Source organism: Pholcus phalangioides, unplaced genomic scaffold (assembly GCF_987345545.1).
Source record: "Pholcus phalangioides strain wild (caught in Gottingen) unplaced genomic scaffold, Ppha-v1.0 ptg000004l_1, whole genome shotgun sequence".
NCBI classification, from domain to species: domain Eukaryota; kingdom Metazoa; phylum Arthropoda; class Arachnida; order Araneae; family Pholcidae; genus Pholcus; species Pholcus phalangioides.
This window is the reverse complement of record NW_028301597.1, coordinates 44,859,442-44,880,325: the sequence shown is the minus strand read 5'-3', so window position 1 is coordinate 44,880,325 and position 20,884 is coordinate 44,859,442. Positions and strand designations below refer to the sequence as shown.

Sequence of the window (20,884 nt, the reverse complement as noted above, 5' to 3'; positions counted from 1 at the left end):
CTATCTGCTTCCATAGCTTAGATGGTAGAGCACTCTTCCGGCAAGCGAGAGACCGGGGTTCGAGTCCCCGTGGAGGCAGTGATGAATTTTCTTCCTTGTAATCTTCATCTCCAAAAATAACCAGTATTTCGATGAATCTTGTATTGACAAGTGGAGCTTGTCTGCCTGCATCTTTAGTTTGAAATTAGAGCATAAAAACTCTTTTTTGTAATTATTTTTCTCCTTCATCTCTGATTCAGTGACCATAGGCAGCCTAGAGAAATTGTTTGGTGGTTTAATCTAGAGCCCCATGGAATTATGGGTATAAAGATGCCTTCAGTTTCACAAGCAGTCGATGGGAGAAAATACCTTAAAATATTTTCAAAAGATTTTGAGAAAAATAAAATTTAAGATTTTTCTTTTTGGAAAATATGAAAGAAAAATTCCAAAAACACCCAATGATATCCCCCACCCCCCAAAAAAAAAAAAAAAAAAAAAAATTCAGGAGATATCAAAGACTTCGCAATTCCGTGCAAAATAAGCTTTAAAAAGTAGCCAAAGATGCGGACGAATTCGCTCCGCATCCGCATCGTGTGAATATCCCCGAATAACCCAATTGTCAAAACTTCTATGTGCGGATGCGGAGCCCGCACTTAGGTTTTGACACATGCGGACGACGCGTCGTACCCGCATGAATATTTCGTAGATGCGAGCGCATTTCGGTTCGTCTGAAAGGCTCAGTGTATATTCCAATTGTTAAAACTTCTTCCGGACCAGCGTCCGCATCCGCTCCGTGTGAAAGGGGCCTTAGGTTTTGACACATCCGGACCCACGTGAACACTTGGAAGTTGCGGACAAATTTCGCCTCGTCTGAAATTCTTTCACCAATTGTTTTACCAATACTTTTTGTCTGAAAGAAAAGTTTTACCAATTGTTAAAACTTCTTCCGGACCCGCATCCGCTCCGCGTGAAAGAAGCCTAAATAATTGATTTTCAAGACGATTTAGAGGTTTAGACATTGAACAAATTTAAGACCAGTACCTAATTCCATAGAGAAGTGTCATCGTAACGCTTAGGTCCACCCGGGCACGTCCGGGGCTTAAGAGCAGAGAGACCTCGAGAAAAATTCTGTCTGGTAAAAATTTTCGAGATTAAGAAAATGCAAATTGGTAGGAAGACATTATCGGTTAAATGAGGGTAAAAAAGCGCTAACCCCCTTAAAAAGTCATACATTTTTTAATGAAGTAGGCTTTCTTCCGATTTTCAGCAAGTGCAAACTAATGCGTTTTCCATTGAGAAATCCTTTTTTATCAATTATCTGAATGCTAAAATAAAAGGCTTTTATGGGGCGAGATATCTCGTAATTTCCGCTCAAAAGGTTAAGCCCCCCCCCCCCAAATTTTCTCCATTTTTCGAATTTAAATATCTCGGCGAATGAATATTTTGTTGGCCTCAGGAGAGACAGTGCAAAAACTTTGTAATTGGGTTTTTGAGGACAAGGTGTTCGTCTAAAGGGTCACAATTTTGATTTTGATAACTATACAACACCTTGCACTATGAATATAACGTATCTTTATTATAATTTTTCTTATTGGAAGTATACCTATGGGATCAACAGTTCACCAGTAAATTGCGGCACCAGCTGCTACCCATGCACCCTATGTTTATATATGAACGCAATTAATTATGATAGAGTTTTAATACATAATGTAATTTATAAGTCATAAAAATAATCAAAATTCTTGATTTCGAAAATGCAATAAAGCCTTGTTTAAAATAAGGTTAAAAAAATGATTACGGGAATATCCCGTAAAATGCGGGTCATGTGCTCACCATTTGGTCTGCTCGCTATTTGGATACTTTTGGATACTTACCGACTTTCCTTATTACTTACATATTTCTGCAGATTGATAACAATAACTTACGGGAGGGAAATGAGTCTGTTTCAACCTTAGCTTCACAACATGCGAAAGTAGAAAAGAATTCGAAGAAAAAATAATAACGTAAACCGAAGTCCTGATAACTATAAACGAATTTTTCCTACGTTATAATATTGGTAGCATGAATCAGAACCCTTCAACATTTCTGACACGGCAAGCCACGAAGCCCACGGGCAAAAAACTCGTGTAATTTGATGCAATCTTATGAGAAGGGGGTCAATAGGGCCAACAAGAGCAAAAATAATTGAAATCTATTCTGAAACGATTTCTCATTAATTATCAATTTTGATTAATTCTGAAATAATTTTTTTCACAAATTCTGAAAAGTTTTTGATTAGTTACTTATTAAATTAATTAATTTTAGAATTAATTTTAATCTGAAATCACTTTAAATGATTCTGTAATTATTTATTTCATTAATTTGGGAAATATTTTCTTTCCTACAATATACGTATCATTAAATCATTTATTTCAATAATTATCAAATTATTCTTTTAATGATTGTGTGAAATAATTTCGATCCAAAATTCCGAAATTATTTCTTTCATTGATTTATTCTTTCTTTTTTTTTTCACTCTAATTCTGATATTATTTGTTTCAAAAATTATTTTTTTCATTATAGAATTAGTCGTTTGTCAATGTTTTCAACCATTTTTTGAAAATGATAGGCGTTCCGTGACAAGCTCTGAGGGCCAAATGTGGCCAGCGGGTCATGCGTCGAACACCCGTGGCATGAATAGTTAATTAAATTTGTAGACATTTGGCGATAAAATAAACATTTGGCGATAAAATAAACATTTGGCGATAAAATAAACATTTGGCGATAAAATAAACATTTGGCGATAAAATAAACATTTGGCGATAAAAATAAAAATATATTTGGCAGACCTATTTTTTATCTCTCTTTCCCTCTGCCTCAAAGCTGCATTTAATAGAGTCAACTTTCAAGCGGCTTTGCTCTGCCTGTTCTCTTAAACAAAAGAAGCATTCAGTATAGGAAGTAGTTCTCATCGATCTTTCAGTGGTGTAAAAAGGAAGGATCTGGTGTGAATTAAGTTAAAGGAGTGTATACAGTATTTCAAGTTTGAGAAGTGGTTGTGGTAGCCTTGAACGGAACGTCATGTATTTTCCTTCGAAACAGGCTGGTGATGATGGACATCACGTGGTGAAAGAATTTGTTCTGATGTGCCAATTAACACAAAGACAAATCACAGATTCTGCGAGGTCGGGAGTAGCGTATAGACACTCTTCCGAACGTTGGAATCTGCAGATTAGTCCGGTTAACGTGTTTACGCCCCGCTACGACCACTATACCGGGAGAAATAAATATGCGTTGAACGCCGAGTTAAAGGTGCGACTTTGCTTGAATGAACGCCCCATCGATGGGATCCTTGTGGTTTTCAGTTTTTCTCTTAAGCAAAGTGGTTCTGAAGTACATGGAAAAAGTGGCCATTCCATATTTTCGAAAACAAAACTTCAATCCGACGATTACGTTATCTCGTTGCGTGATGTATACGAAAGCGGAGAAATTCAACTTTGCGTGACAGTGCACGCTGAGGTTAATTATAAACCAATACCCGCAAAGGAAATTTTGCCATTCAAAAACATGCTAGGTTTACTTTCCACATTGCGAAATGGTGAGTGCAGCGACGTGGTGATAAAAGTCGATGGCAATGAAATCCAATGTCACAGATGTATTTTGTCCTGCAGGTCGTCTTATTTCTCTGCAATGTTCAAATCTGGCCTCAGTGAAAGCGCGAACAACCAGATTGAAATAACTGATTTTGATTATGAAACCATCAGAGCCATGATTAACTTTTTGTACGTTTTCGAATGTCCAAAATTACCAGCAGCGTCTGCTATGAGCCTTCTGGAAGCCGCCCACAAATATCAAATAACTGACTTGAAAGGTATCTGCGAGGATCACGTGATCTCGAACATAAATGCATCGAATGTATTGGATGTTCTGTTGCACTCCGACACGTATTCTGCCGATAAGGTCAAGAAGCGAGCTATTGATTTCATATGGAAGAATTCCGCTTCTTTCAAAAAGGCCGAGAAATACAAACCTCTGATGAGTAGGCCCAATCTCCTTCTAGACTTACTTTTGGCTAAAGTCAACGAGGGAGATGCGAGATAAGTTGAATTTTTCTTTTCACTTTTAAGGTATTCAAGAAATGTAAAACAATGTTTGTTTAAACTATCAATTTATTTACACTATTCTTTTATTACATATTTTATATTTTTTTGCAACGCATCTCACCCTACTCTTAACATTCCAATTTCACGATGTATGAAAAAAGATTCGCACAAGGAAAAAAAGTGGCACTTTTTTTAATGCACATGGTCTTGTGTTTTCTTAATAGTCTGGTCTCACAAAGAAAAGGTCCCAAGGTGACGTCTTCAAAAATTTCTTAATAAATTGAAACTGGTTCTGGTCATTTAAAATATTCACAAAAATGTATAAATATCACTCAAAAAAAAAAAAATTATTAATATTTTGAACGCCAATAGGAAACCAAAAATCCGTGGTGTTTGGTCAGAACATGATATCTCCAAAAATTGGCTTTTTGATTTAAGAGTAAGTCTTGCTAATTATAACTAATTAGAAATGAGAAAATTCACAAATACGTGCGTACAGATAAACAACATGCTGATGTATGATATTTGTATTTGTGTGTTTGTTTGATTTTTGATTTTTAAATGACAATGAAAATACTTATATCTCAAAAATGTGATTTTGGAGTTATCATGTTCTGACGAAACTCCACAGAAATGATTTTAAAAAGCGTGCAACGACGCGAGTCTTAAGGCAAAAACACACTACACTGACGTGACGAGATTATCATGTCTCGTCAGAGACGTTGGGAATTCTGATTTGTTGAAATTCCGTGACGTTGAAATTATATGACGTGAAATTCCCACGTCACAGAATTTCCACGAATCAGAATTTACAACGTCTCTGACACGACGTGAAAACACATCGCATCAGTGTAGTGTGTTTCAGCCTTTAGAGCGACGTCATTCAAACAACATATGATCATTGATCACGTACAACACTGGCAAAGAAAGGGGGAGAGAAAAAAAGAATTAGAGTGAGAGAGAGAGAAGTTATAGAGAAAACAAAAAGGAGCTGGGAGAGTGCAAAAAAGAACTTTTTTTACAAATCTCGCCAAGAAACACAAGAGGCGAAGAACGAGGAACTTCTGTTATTTTTTATGTAATTTTTTGCGGTTTTATTAATTGCACTCCGCCGCTAATTTTTTGGTTTTTATGTGTTTCTGGGTGAGATGAATACACATGACTTTTGTCATAATTTTTTTGAGAACACCTTAGGACCATGGCCCCCACATCCTGGAGCGGGGCCCCCTATTAGGCTGGGATCTTTTGCGGGCCCCCTGGTCAGACTTCACACGGGCACCTTCTGTTGTTAATTCATAGCGTGAAAAAGCAAAAAATGATGAGAACTGTCCCGTTGCCCCAAGCCTACAGCCCTGTCAGCCCCCCCCCCTTGTGGGGGCCATGCGTAGGACCCTTTCCTTGTCAGTAAAATCGTAGAAAATTGGATCGATATAACTGCTTGCAATTGCAAAACAATTAGTCGAGGATGTACAGTGAGTGCCACAATTGATTGACGGTTTTCAAAATAGGATAGCAAGAAAAGGGTGATAGATATTGAAGCCATTCTTGCGGGATATGAGAGTGCGAAGTCAGGAATTTCAGATACGTAAGTTATTCATGTTGCAAGGGTTTGTATATTTGTTTAAAAAACAAAAAAAAAAATTTCATTCGGACAATCTGTGCTCCAAAACCCACTTTGAAATGTCTTGCTCTGTCTCTCCTGATGCCAACAAAAACAAAGTTTCACGGTTCTTAGTGCAATGTTTGCAGAGATATTTGAATTCAAAATAGGAAGAATTCTGGGAAAGAAGCGTTGTCCGGTAGTTTTTGCTCAGTTCTTTCCCAACTTTCCTCCGTTTTTGAATTCGAATATCGCAGCGAATATTGCACTTAAAAACGTGATTTTTTTTTCACCAGGGGGGAAAGAGAGAGAGGGCAACAACTTGTAACACGAATGACGTATGTGTCGGAAATTCCTGACATCGCACATTTATATTACGCAAGAATGACTTTTAATAGCTGTCAACATTTTTTCGCTCTATCTCATTTTAAAAACCGTCATCGATTGTGGCAATCACTGTACTTGGAATTTGTATAAAAATGTGTATGATGTGGAAACAAAATTAGATAGGCTGTGTCAAAGGGGAGTTTTGGGGTTCTAACCCCCCCCCCCCAAGCCGAGATGATTATAGTGTTATTTTACAGGAAAAAAACGTAAACCACCCCCCTTGAGAAGGAAAAGAAATTGGAACCTCCCCCCCCCCCCGAGAAAATTCTGCTTACGCCTATGGGCTGTATCGAGATACGACCACAAGTTTATAGCGGAAAGCGTTAATTAATAAAGCTCTTTTATGACCTTTGATTGCTCAGAATCCGCTTTATCTTCTAAAAAAAAATAGTCTCTCTTCTACCTTTAAAAAAAAATTATCAGTCCTGTCTCTCGTTACTTTGAAAAAAAGTGAAAACTTCGCAATTTTTGGGCCTTTATTCATAATAACCGTCAGACAAGTGTTTATTATGTGAATGAAGGTTATAATTATGCTTTTTAATGGTTATTATTATGGCAATAGTGTCAATTATTGGCGTTTATTTCACTGTGATCCTTTAAAACTTCCTAAGACGAATCCTTCGACATCACAACGACCCCGGAACATTCCCATATTACTTAAGTGATACATGGCATAATTGCGGATCACTTGAGCGATGCGTTGCACAGTTCCAGAGCCCTTACGCGGACCCGAAAGATTGCCATAGCACTTAAGCAGCCCGGGCGCATTTCCTGAGTACTTGAAGGATCCGTCAAACATTTAGAGATCGCTGATTGGCTCTTTAAGGGATTTATAATTAAGGAGAATGTTAGTTCAGGTGCCCACAAACTAGCGAAAGATTTTTCTCGTTTTTGGTGCACCGAGTAAGATGCCATTAAGAATATTTCATATTCTCATAAAGGGTGGTTGATGGCGTAAGCATCATCCAAACCCCCCATCGATGCTGACGTAATACTTTAATGACCCCTTATCCACTGACGTCATACTGAGTTAAAACTCTTATTACCAAAAAATTTGAATCTTTCCAACGAGGTGTTGAAAATTGTCTTCGCATTTGCTGTACAAAATTGATGTGAATTTAAAGTCTACGTATTTTAAAAAGAATCTTGTCGATTTAATCAGAAGGTATTCACGTCAGAAAGACTATTATGTGCTGATTTTAGTTTTTGTGAGTAACTAATCAGTAACTTTTTGGTATGAAGAAATGTTTGTCAAAATTTTATTCTGCAACATGAATGTCATTCTGATCTTTGATTCATATTGTGCTGCTCTTGAATATTTGAGTTTAGCTTTTTCTGACTTCCAGGGCTTGACAAATGCAATTTAGGCTCCAGCCAGATACTCCAGTCGCCGAATTGCGTGGTGGTAAGATGCTCGTCTACAACCGGGAATGTTGCTGTCACTGACCTGCGCTCGAACCCGAAGGAGGATATAGATAAGGTATTATCCCCCGAACTTGCGGCGACTACCTGTAGACGCAAATAGCGCCTTTATTTCCAACCTATCTCATTGATGGCAGTAAGTTGCGATATGGCCAGAGTTGGTGAAGTAGCCAGGTTTCTTAGGTCTCCCATCCGCGAGAAAAACTTCCAAGATCTTTCCCCCGCGCGACTTCTGATATGTTGGTAACCCTGTTCGTGGATACGCTGGCACCAATTCCGGAAATTTTATGCTCCGCTCAAATTCCAATTTAACACACAGATAGAAATTTTACGCGCCGATTTCATTTATTTAATCGCAAGGTGTTATCTGTGGCGAATGGGATTTGTCAAGCCCTGGTGACATGTATACGACATATTGTCTTGAACCCTCGTAAGTTGAAAATTTCTGTTTACTGTATATCTATTTTTTCATGTTTTTTTAAGTATAAATTCACGCTTTAATTTTCAAATTTCGAAAGAAATAAAAGTTATTTCAACAAATTGCCCTAAGCTATCATCATCTGTGTTTCTTATTAATCTGTACCAAGGTTAGAACCTACCGGAAAGGAAAAATATATTTTTCATTTTTCTATTACTAGTATGGTAATTTTGTAATAAATCTCAGTTCTGTTGAATATAAAGTTTTATTTTCATTTTTACTGCTTTATTTCCGTTGAATATATATATTTGTTTATTTTCTTATTATACAAACACATCAAGCGTCAACAGGCAAAATTTATTGTTCATCATTCTAACGTCACTGAAGTCGTCCATTTCACCTGTAGCCATCGGATATAGCAGTCCGCGCGCGCGATGTATGGGAAACCTTAACTTTTTTTTTGCAGTATATCCAGTGAGCGGAGATAGACTTGGAAGTCTGGGGGAGGCACGTTCATTATTGCTGGGAGGGGGGCGCGATGATGATGATGATGATGTCAATTCATATATACATATATGCATTAGATCAGTCGACTCCACCTTTGATGCTGGGGAAAGCAATGCCTGCCCCCCATGGCCCCCACATCCTGGAGCAGGGCCCCTAGGATGGGACTTTTGGCGGGCCCCCAGACCAGACTTTTCATGGGCTCCTTTATAATGAATTTATGGCGTGAAAAAACAAAAAAATGATGAAAATCGTCCCGGGCCCCAGGACTGGAGCCCTGTCAGCCTCCCCCTTGTGGGGGCCATGCCTGCCCCCCCCCCCCGTATCTTCGCCCATGACTATAGGTGAAAAAATGTGGGTGACTTCAGTGGCGTCACGAGCTTCACGCGGAGGCTTTCTGCTTTAGAAGGTGTTGGCCAGATATAGCAAAAATGTTGACGACACGGATAATATATCTCTAATGCAATCACGTGGGATCGGAGGAACGGACAGAACTGCCTCCATTATTGTTACGTTTTTTTTGTATACAGAGTGCATAGCAAACGGGTTGATATGACATTTTAATGGCGAACCGTTGAAGAAAAGTTGGGAAAAAACAATATTAAATGCGGGAAAACCGTTTAACCCGCATTTAACGCTGCTTTTTTTTCCGAATTTCCTCCGTTTTTCCATTATCAATATCTCAATGAATATTGCACTTCAAAGCATGGGAATTTTTTTTTGTTGGCATCAGGCAAGACAGAGGAACAACTTTCTAACTGGTTTTGGGGCACATGGGGGACTGTATAAAAAGTTCCTTTTTAATTTCACAAACTATACAACCCCCATGAAACATGAATGACATATATGAGTTCTTCAAGTTATTTGAAGACTGCATAGCAAACAGGGACTATGGCATTTTACTGGTGAATCGTTGATCCTAGAGGTATACTTCCAACCACAATGTCAACTCAATTCACAGGTTACCGTGAATTTAGTCACGATAATTAGTCATTTAGTAGACTATGACATTTGGTTGCTACAAATGCTGCATCAACAGAAAATATTTTGATTTCATTTCAACAGACCGAAGTTTCCGGCACAATTTGTAACTTATTTGTAAATTTGGGTATGGCTCAAAATCTAACGGTTCCTCAATCAAAAATGCAGCAAACAATGCATTTCTAACAATTCTCGTTTTGTAGTTATTCATCATCAATGTTGTGTTTATTCATTTTCTGGACACCTTTTAGATGGGTGATAGTATGATTAACAATGCTTAATACAATCAAATATTACTATCACGGATTCCGTGAAGAAAGTTTAGTTTTTCAAAATGAACATTCATAAATGACTCTGTGATGACCGGGGCCAATTTGACAGCTGGTTGAACAACTCTCAAATTTCTCATTTACAGTGAAACTTCGATGTAACGATATTCTGAGGACCAAGAAAAAAAATATCGTTGTAGCAGAAACATCGTTACATCGAGAGGCAACATTACCGTCACGTGCGATCAAATTTGAGCTCATGTCGGCATCTTTTTTAAATCGGTGTTGTTGTTGATACCACCAAAAAATGCACTTTTGAGTATTTCATTCACAGCAAAATAAATTTGATTGATAAAATTTAATTGATAAAGTTGGTATCGCTCCCTGTAAATGCATTTAACGCTATACACTTTTGTTTTGTTTCACACAAAAAAAGTAGTAGTACCATAAACTTCATCAACACTTTCGGTAAACAGGTGGTACCAAATATTGATATTATCGGAAGAACTAAAATATGTGGTGAGTTTAAAAATATATTGAAGAATATTTCGTGCGAAACATAAAAAAATATCGTTATATTGAAAAGCTCCACAAAAGACATCGTTATAGAAGGGTTTATCATAGTAAAGGATATCGTTATAGCGAGAGGAGTTTGACATTTTACTATAGGCGATTATAAACAAGATTTGAAAAATATCGTTGTTGAGGGATTTATCATTTTATCAAGTATCGTTATAAAGAGGTTCACTGTATTTGAGATTTTATTTAAGTAACTGATCGATTTTCGTTTAATTATTGGAGAAATTTATTTTCCATTTGCTTTTTTCGTAACTTTGGGGAAAGAGATATTCGGCAATTTATGAATTTGGTTTGGAACTATTCACGTCAAATTTAAAAATAGAGAGATTATCCACCACAAAATATTGTCGAACTGTAACATTACATCTGCAACGTATGTGTGGCCATTGTGGTCAACTCATTGTGAATATATATGCGTGAATTTCGTTACACAGCTATGCCATTTGGTTGCTGCAAATGATGTAGATATTGCAAATAATTTGATTTAATTCCGGCAGACTGCAGCTTTATCTATAGGTAAAAATTGTAACTTATTTGTAAATTAAGGTACGGCCCAAACTTCAACGGCTCCTCAACCGAAAATGCAGCAAACTATACATTTCTAACGCTTCCCGTTTCGTAGTTATTCACCATCAATGTTGTGTATTCATTTTCTGGACACCCTATTGATGAGTGGTATTTATAATTAATAATGTTCGATACAATAAAATACTACTATCACCCATTTCAATAAAAATGTGTTCTGCTTTTTTTTTCAAAAGAAACATTCTCAAGTGGCTTTGTGATGACTAGGTTCAGTTTGGCAGCTGGTGGAATAACTCTCGTAATTTTCATATATTTAAGATTGTATTTAATTAATGAATCGATGTTTTCTTAGCTATTGATCAAGTTTTAGAAATTTACTTTCCATTTTCTTTCCTCGTGACTTCAAGAAGACAGATATTCAGCAATTTATAAATTAGCTAAACTCTGGTTTGAAATTATTTTCGTCAAATCTAAAAAAAAAAAAAATAGAGATTATCCAGAGGCACCGACAATGAGAAAAAACTGGAAGGCCTGAGGAAACACACAGGCCAAACAAAGATAACAACATTTTACGTTATGCTGAGTAACCATACTAGACAGACATCACAACGTGACTTTTTTTTATTTATAGCCTAAGATGTAACACACAACGGTGTGCAGAAACAAATTTTGAATTTTTGACCTGTTTATTCCTACAAATGTGGCTTTCGAAGATATAAAAAAAATTCGGATGATTTTAAAATGAAAAGAGTAAATAGAATCATTCAATATTGATATGTTTTTAATCGAATAAAACAGTAAAACAGTCAAATAACAGAAGGAAAAAAATATGGCTTGGTCAACGAAGTTAACCAATTTGATTGATAGACCACAAGATCAAGAAAGACCTCCTTGGGAACCATGAAGTAACTGTGACTGAGATGCAATCAATTCTCAATAATTCCAACATTTTCTTTGAAAATGCATGTAACATGGATAAAATTCTTCAATCTCCATCAGCCTCTTAAACTGAACAGTTTTATAAATTTATTCTATGTGAAATATATTCAATTTTAAATTTATTTTACTTTTTTTTAATATTTTATCATCAACTTTATTCGTCGTTTAAAACTCTTTTAAACTTTTTAGTCCACTGTGGGGCGTTGGCTACTGTATAATTTTATTCGTTTACTTTATGAGTTTTTTAAGCTTTATTTTGTTATTATTTGTTTTGTGCCTTGTTTTTTCTTACTCTCTCCAAATGTAGTCGGATTTTTTATTTTGTTGGAATGACGAATCAATAAATAAACACGTGACACGGATAAAATTACGGTGTGACACGGTAACCACATACTAAACTGACATCACACACGTCTTTGTATTTATTTATAGCCTAAGATATATCACACAACGGTATACTGAAGCAAATTTCGAATTTTTTACCAATTCTTCTCTTCCAATGTCATTTTTAATCATGAAAAAATTCAGATGGTTCCAAAGTGAAAAGAATAAATGGAATCATCTAATAATTATGTGTGTTTAATCTAATAACATCGAATAATTTCACGAAGGAAAGAAAACTGTCTTTGGCAACGAAGTTCACGAATTTCATTTAGAGACCAAGATCACGAAACTCCACCTTGGGAACCATGAAATAACCGTCACAGAGATGTAATCAATTCTCAACTATTCCAACATTTTTTTCGAAAATACAACTGACACGGATATAATTACAATTCAATTTCCACCAGCTTCCGAAATTGAACAATTTTTTAAATTTCTTCTAGTGAAATGCTGCAGATAATGTCTCTTACATGCTCACATCTGAGTTCAGATCTCTCAATACACTTTGAGATTCCTACGCAGTCCAGTCAATTTTTCTAACACTTGTGTGCTCAGATTCAAACTCCTCGAAACACAGTATTTGGGTCTGGATTTTCATGCAGATAAGCTTTAAAAACCCCTGTCGGGTCACGTTGGGTTTCTCTGATGCAAAGCCCTTTAAGCGTATGTTCCCACCTGACAACGACCTCTTTCAGAAAGGATATCTGTCCAGGTTTTTGTCGTCAATCATAAACCATGCCAAATTTTCGGATGGAATCCTCGATATCCCCCAGCATGCGATATTTCGCGGCAACCCTCCATCTTTATAGATTCCAGATTCTTCGCGTTCTTAAGTATTGAATATAGGTCTACTCCGCCGAAATCGATTCTGGTTGCTTTGAACTGTACTATGTCAGAAAATTCATTGTGATCCGTCACTTCCGATGCAACTTTGTAGCCCCTTATTTCAAATTCTCATAGTTTTAGGCACCCTGTTATGAGCTGGAAGATCGGAAACTGAGTAAGAGAAGATATATTGGATTCATGATGTACAGGAAATGTCGCGACTTCTAATGGATTCTTCTGGAATATATTTCAGCAATAATAGAAGCACATTATTATTCTCACGTGTAGAATAAATTGTAAATTAGGAAAAACAGGTGCACAAAAGCGCATCAGTTATTAATAAACTGAACCGGAAAAAGTGTCAATAATTTGATATCAACTGAATGTATATACGATTAGAGGAAAGTAAACGGAACATTTTTTTACACTTTCCTCAAATTTTTTGAGGTTTCAAATTTTCCTAAAGTTGCTGCAGAAAGGAAATCCACTGTGTTGCTGCACATCAACACCGAAACAAATGAACGAGGTCCTCAATGACTAGAGGAGACGAGAGAAAAAATCTTTTTTTTTTCCTTTTCATTCATTACATAAAAAAAACTTCTGTGTGTGTGTTTGGTACATCTAAGACAGGAATGAAAAAAAAAATTAGGACATATTTTTCGTTTTAAGGGGCATATTTAGTTTTTTAAGGCCATAAATGGATTTTTTATACAGCATTTTGTAGAAGTTTTGAGGGCATAAAAATTCTAGCTCTACTCACGGCCATATTTCATTGAGAAAACCCCAATAAACTGGGATCTTAGGCCGGGATTACCCTATAAAAGTTTGATAAAAGATCTTTTACAAAACTTGAGAAATGTAACCAATAAGCGCATCGGTTACATTCGAACGAATGTAACAATAAAATTCAGAATGTTTGAAAAAAATAATTCCATAATTAATGAAAAAATAATTTCAGAATTAACGAGCAAATTTCAGACTCCAAAAAATACTTAATTAAAAAGAGTTAATTAATGAAAGGAAGTTATTTGGAAATAAATGAAAATTTAAATTCAATGAAAGAAATTCAGATTAACTAGGATTGTCCAATATTTTCGGCTGACCGTGTTTAATAACCGAGAATACCGTGGTATGATTTTGTGACCCGCAGAAAGTTAAATTTTGCCTGCAATTCCTCAAAGGTTAGATTTTCCGGTGTCCTGGGGGGGGGGGGGGGAGAGGTGACACACACTTTGGAAACCTCCGACGTGTTCTAAAGCCACACCAGCCTCTCGCTAGGGTCGTAAAAGGGGGCGGCACATGAGGCTTTGCATCCGGGTGTCAGGTAAGCTTCAGGAGCCCCTGTATTTTATGTCTCAAAGATTTTTTTAAAAATTTTTGGATAAAAAAAAGTCTAGATACGCAGTCGATTTTCGGAAATACTGCTAATTATGATTATGACACCTACTAATCATAATTAGTAGGTGTCAGCACGAGTAGAATATTTCAAGCTGCTTCGTTGCCACTGAAGATATAGGGACCTTCGTACGCCCCTACTATCATTATCTCAGTCATAATCGTTGTTATTGTGAGACATGACGACGGTGGTGGTAATGCGTAATTGTGGTTATCACGATCGGGAACCATAACTAAAACTGATAGGCGAAAAAAAAGAAAAAAGTAGAATCGACAAAGTCCGTTCACTAGATTTTGGCAACTTTTGTCTCAAGTTGCTCTGATTTTGACGAGTGTTATAAATGTGTAGAATTCAGAAAGGAAGAAAGTTTCGGATGAAAAAAAAAAATTCTGTGTAAAAAGTCCTGCTCTGCTACAGCTGATGTTGCCCAAGCCAGTTTGACAAACGTTTATTTAGCCATTTTCTTCATAGAAAAATAATATTGTGTTTTCAGCAATTACACAGAAGAAAATACAGAAAACAATTATTAAAAAAAATACAATTGAATGGATATTTTCGTAATCTGCACTAAACACATGGGCAAAGAAAACGGTGAGGGAAGGGGGATCCATGAGGGAGCAATGCCACCACCCTGACATCAAAGACATATGTGAGGATAAACTACCATATATACAGGGTAGCAAGGCCATGGCCCCCACAAGAGGTGGGCTGGCAAGGCTCCAGCCCTGGGGCCCGGGATGATTTTCATTATATTTTTGTTTTTTCACGCTATGAATCCACCATAAAGAGGCCCGTGAAAGTCTGGTTGGGGGGGGCCCGCAAAAGATCTCAGCCTAGGGCACTACTCCAGGATGTGGGGGCCATGAGCAGGGCCGAACTTTGTTGCGAATCCGTGCCTCCTCCCCATCATCCTTCAATGGGGCCTTGCTAATAAAGATACTTGATATTTACCAGGACTCCGCAGAGCTGAAAATTTTTAGCTGACTCCTTATATAATTGATTTTCAAGACAGTTTAGAGGTTAAAACATTGGAAAAATTTTAAGAACAGTACCTAATTCCATAGAGCAGTGTCATCTTAACGCTTAGATCCAACCGGGCACATCCGGGACGTAAAAAGAGGCGGCACCGGGTCCAACCGGGGGCTTTAAAAGCAGAGAGGCCTCGAGAAAAATTCAGCCTGGTAAAAACTTTCGAGGTTAAGAATTCAAATTGGTAGGAAGACATTTTTCACCAAGTAAAGACCTCAGAAAAAAAAAAAAAATCACTTTGATTTTGTGGCTATAATGCTCTTGAGACGGCCCCAGAAACTGCCCACCATCCGTCTCCCCACAATCTCGTTAACACGAGGCTCTCTATCAACCTGAACCTTCCAGCCTATGCCAAGGGTGTACCCAGGATCTGAACTTGAGGGGGGGGGGGCAACTCACGATACTAAATTGATAGATCTGTGCTGTGTGCCAATTATTACCACTTTAATTTTCCTTCTAGGGGGAAGAGGCAGCTGCCCCCCCCCTCTCTGCCTTTTGCTGGGTACGCCCATGGCCTATGCCAGGCGAGATATCTCGTCATTTCCGCTTAAAGGGTTAAGCTCCTCCAACTTTTCTCCGTTTTTCGAATTTAAATATCTCGGCGAATGAATATTTTGTTGACCTCAGGAGAGACAATGCAAAAACTTTGTAATTGGGTTTTTGAGGACAAGGTGTTCGTCTAAAAAGTCAAAATTTTGATTTTGATAACTGTACAGCCCCTTGCACTATGAATGACGTACCTGAGGTCTGCTCGATATTTTGATACTTTTGGATACTTACCGACTTTATTTACTACCTACATATTCTTGCAGATCGATAACGATAACCTACAGGGTGGAGAATGAGTCTGTTTCAACCTTAGCTTCGAAACATGCGAAAGTCGAAAAAAATTCGAAGGAAAAAAAAAAACCATAAACCGAAGTCCTATAACGAATTTTTCTTACGTTATGATATTGGTGGCATGAATCTGGGATCTTCAACATTTCTGACATGGCAGGTCGCGATGCCCGCGGGAAACAAACTCATGTAATTTGATGCAAAGTTATGATAAGGGGTCAATAGGTCTTGAAATTAAACTTGAAGACTATTCCGAAACTATTTATTTTATTTATTTTCGATTAATTCTGAAACAATTTTTTTTACAAATCAGTAACTAATCGAAACGTTTTCGATTAGCTACTGATTAAATTGATTAATTCTGAGATTAACTTTAATCTGAAACCACTTTATTTTATTTCATTAATTCGGGAGATATTTTCTTTCTTACAATCATTTCTTTCAATAATTATGCAATTATTCTTTTATTGATTGCGAAATAATTTCTATCAAAAATTACGAAATTATTTCTCTCACTGATTTATTCGTTATTTTTTTCACCAATTCTGAAATTATTTCTTTCATTTATTCTGAATTTTTATCGATTCGTCCCGAAATTACTTCTTTCATTATAAAATTAGTCGTTTTTTAATGTTTTCAACCATTTTCTAAAAATGAACACCGTCCGCGGCAAAAAGCTCCGAGGGCCAAATGTGGCCTTCGAATCATGCGTCGAACACCCAATGGAATGAATAGTTAATTAAATTTGTAGAAATTTGGCGATAAAATAAATATTTGGCAGACCTATATTTTATCTCTTTTCGTCTGCCTGCCCTCTTATACAAAAGAAGCATTTGGTGTAGGAAGTAGACCTTACTAATGTTTGATGGTTTAAAAGAAGGATCTGGTGAATTAAATAAAAAGGATTATCCCGTGTTTCAAGTTTGAGCAGTTGTTGGTAGCCTTGAACGGAACGTCATGTCTTCTCCTTCGAAACAGGTTGGCGATGCTGGAAATCACGTGTTAAAAGAATTTGCTCTTACGTGCCTTTTACCACTAAGACTCCTCAGAGATTTTGCGAGGCAGGAAACAACAGTACACGGGCAAACCTCCGGACGCTGGCATCTGCAGATTAGTGCAGTCAACGTGTTTCTGTCCCTCTCTAAAAGGAGATATAGATATGCGTCGACCGCCGAGTTAAAGGTGCGACTTTGCTTGAATGAACACCCCATCGATGACATCCTTGCGGTTTTCAGTTTTTCTCTCAAGCAGAGTGGTTCTGAAGTACATGGAAAAAGTGGCCGTTCCATATTTTCGAAAACAAAACTTCAATCCGACGATTACGTTATCTCGTTGCGTGATTTATACGAAAGCAAAGAAATTCAACTTTGCGTGACAGTGCACGCTGAGGTTAATTATAAACCAATACCCGCAAAGGAAATTTCGCTATTCCAAAACATGCGGGATTTACTTTCCTCATTGCGAATTGGTGTGTGCAGTGATGTAGTGATAAGAGTCGATGGTAAACAAATCCAATGCCACAAATGCATATTGTGCTACGGATCGTCTTATTTCTCCGCAATGTTTAAATCTGGCCTCAGTGAAAGCGTGAACAACCAGATTGAAATAACTGATTTCGATTATGAAACCATCAGAGCCATGATCAACTTTTTGTACGTTTTCGAATGTCCAAAATTAACAGCAGCGTCTGCTATGAGCCTTCTGGAAGCCGCCCACAAATATCAAATAACTGACTTGAAAGGTATCTGCGAGGATCACGTGATCTCGAACATAAATGCATCGAACGTATTGGATGTTTTGTTGCACTCGGACACGTATTCTGCAGACAAGATCAAGAAACAAGCCATTGATTTCATAAGGAACAATTCCGCTTCTTTCAAAAAAGCCGAGAAATACAAACCTCTGATGAGTAGGCCCAATCTCCTTCTAGACTTACTTTTGGCTAAAGTCAACGAGGGAGATGCGAGATAAGTTGGATTGCTCTTGTCACTTTTAAGATATTCAAGAAATGTAAAACATTGTTTGTTTAAACTATCAATTTATTGACACTGTTCTTATATATATATATATTCACGATTTTTGAAAAAAGATTCCCACAGGGAAAAAAAGTGGCACTTTTTTTAATGCACATGGTCTTGTGTTTTCTTAATGGTCTGGTCTCAGAAGGAAAAGGTCCCAAGGTGACGTCTTCAAAAATTTCTTAATAAATTGCCACTGGTTCTGGTCATTTAAAACATTCACAAAAATGTATAAATATCCGACTGAATTATTATGGGTCATTCAAAAAAAAAATTAATATTTTGAACAACAATAGCGCCGGAAAATGAATTTAAAAGGCCTGCAACGCGACGCGAGTCTTTTAGAGTGACGTCATTCAAACAACATATGATCATTGATCACGTACAGCACTAACAAAGAAAGAGGGAGAGAAAAAAGAATTAGAGTGAGGGAGAAACCAGAGAAAAGAAAAAGGGAAGCTAGTAGTAGAAAGAATTTTGTTTTACAAATCTCGCCAAGAGACGACAAGAGGCGAAGAACGGGCAACTGCTGTAATTTTTTGCGGCTTTAATTAATTGCTGCACTCCGCCGCTAATTTTTTGGTTTTTATGTGTTTCTGTGTGAGATGAAATATACATGAATTTTGTCATAATTTTTTGAGAACGACACCTTAGGACCCTTTCCTTGTCAGTAAAATCGTAGAGAATCGGATCGATATAACTGCTTTCAATTGCAAAATAATCAGTCGAGGATGTACAGTGAGTGCCACAATTGATTGACGGTTTTCAAAATAGGGATAGCAAGAAAAGGGTGATAGATATTGAAGTCATTCTTGCGAGGTATGAATGTACGAAGTCAGGAATTTCAGATATGTCGTTCATGTTGCAACAAGGGGTTGTATATTTGTTTAAAAAACAAAAGAAAACTTTTCATACGGGCAATCTGTGCTCTACAACCCACTTTGAAAGTTCTTGCTCTGTCTCTCCTGATGCCAACCAAAAAAACTGGAGTACGCAAGGGAGGGGGGTTCTCACCCCCCCCCCCAAGCGTGTATAGTGTGATTATAGTGTTATTTTACAGGAAAAAAACGTAAACCCACGCTTGGGGGGAAAAAATTGGAACCACCCCCCCTGTGAAAATCCTGCGTACGCCTATGGGCTATGTCGAGATACGACCACAAGTTTATAACGGAAAGCGTTAATTAGTAAAGCTTTTGTGTGACTTTTGATTGCTTGGAATCCGTTTTATATTTTCAAAAATAGTCTCCTCTACGTTTAAAAAAATCATCAGTCCTGTCTCTCTCGTTACTTTGAAAAAAATTGAAAACTTCGCAATGTTTGGGCCTTTATTCATAATAACCATAGTTTATTATGAATGATGGTTCTAATTAGTTTTTTAATGGTTATTATTATGGCAATAGTGTCAATTATTGGCGTTTATTTCACTGTGATCTTGTAAAACTTCCTAAGACGAATCCAACGACATCTCACACAAAGTGATAGCAGGTCGGGGTACCAAGCTGTACCAAGTTTCAATGTGTGAAACGACAGTTATATTGTACCTTAGGTTTGTGACACAAGTGTATTACGGGCCGTTCAAGTATTACGTCAGCAAATTTTTTGCCATTTTTTACCCCTTCCCCCCTTTGTCAGCAAAATTTCGTCAGCACTGCCCCACCTCCTAACGCATATTGGTGGTATCAGAAACATATGCGGGAGGGGAGCAGAGCGAAACCGTTCACCTTCCCCCCCCCCCCAAACGAGAGAAAACATTTTAATGCAAAAAAAATATTAATTATAAATTAGATAATTAAAAATGTTATTATATAAATTAGTTAAAAATTGAAATTTTGAAAGAAAATACGTTTATGTTATTATAATAGATTTCTGTTAATTTCAATGCTATTTGAAATGTAAGAACTCAAAATTTCTCCTTAAGAAATTCATTGCGGCCCACCCTTTGGACCATATATGGTAAACCCTTGACCCGCGGCCCAAATTTGTCCCTGAAGTTTATCTGATGTGGTTTGCCCCCCTCAAACGTAATTTTGTAAAAATTAACTAACCGGCACATTTACAGATCGCTTAAATGACCCGTGGCACAATTCCAGAGCACTCAAGTAACCCACGACATAGTTCCAAAACACTTAAACGATCCGTGGCACATTCAAAGATCACTCAAGTAACCCACGACATAGTTCCAGAACACTTAAACGATCCGTGGCACATTTAGAGATCCCTTGAGCGACATGTGGCACAATTTTAGAGCATTTAAGCGGCCCCCCAGTGCGATTCTACATCACTCAAGTTACCCGCGGAACATTCCCATATTACTTGAGTGGTCCGTGGCATAATTGCGGATCACTAGAGTGATGCGTTGCACAGTTCCAGAGCACTTAAGCGGCCCGGACACATTTCCGTAGCACTTAAGCAGCCCGGACACATTTCCTGAGCATTTGAAGGATCCGTGAAACATTTAGAGATCGCTGAAGTGGCTCTGTAAGGGATTTATAATTAGGGAGAATGTTAGTTCAGGTGCCCAGAAACTAGCGAAAGATTTTTCTGGTTTTTGGGCACCGAGTAAGATGCCATTAAGGATATTTCATATTCCCATAAAGGGTGGTTGATGACGTAAGCATCATCCAACCCCCCCCCCCCTCCATCGATGCTGACGTAATACTTGAATGACCCCTCATCCACTGACGTCACATACTGAGTTAAAACTCTTATT

At 37.4% G+C, this 20,884-nt stretch overlaps 2 protein-coding genes across 2 annotated transcripts; both read left to right on the top strand.

Moving 5' to 3' along the window:
- Positions 1–2,840: 2,840 nt before the first annotated feature.
- LOC149087674 (TD and POZ domain-containing protein 2-like) lies at positions 2,841–8,136 on the top strand. The gene has a single exon (XM_089231576.1). The coding sequence runs from the start codon at positions 3,040–3,042 to the stop codon at positions 4,057–4,059; it is 1,020 nt and encodes a 339-aa protein (XP_089087702.1). The 5' UTR covers positions 2,841–3,039; the 3' UTR covers positions 4,060–8,136.
- Positions 8,137–16,746: 8,610 nt separating this feature from the next.
- Positions 16,747–18,718, top strand: LOC149087673 (speckle-type POZ protein-like). The gene has a single exon (XM_089231855.1). The coding sequence runs from the start codon at positions 17,114–17,116 to the stop codon at positions 18,125–18,127; it is 1,014 nt and encodes a 337-aa protein (XP_089087981.1). The 5' UTR covers positions 16,747–17,113; the 3' UTR covers positions 18,128–18,718.
- The last annotated feature ends 2,166 nt before the right edge of the window (positions 18,719–20,884 follow it).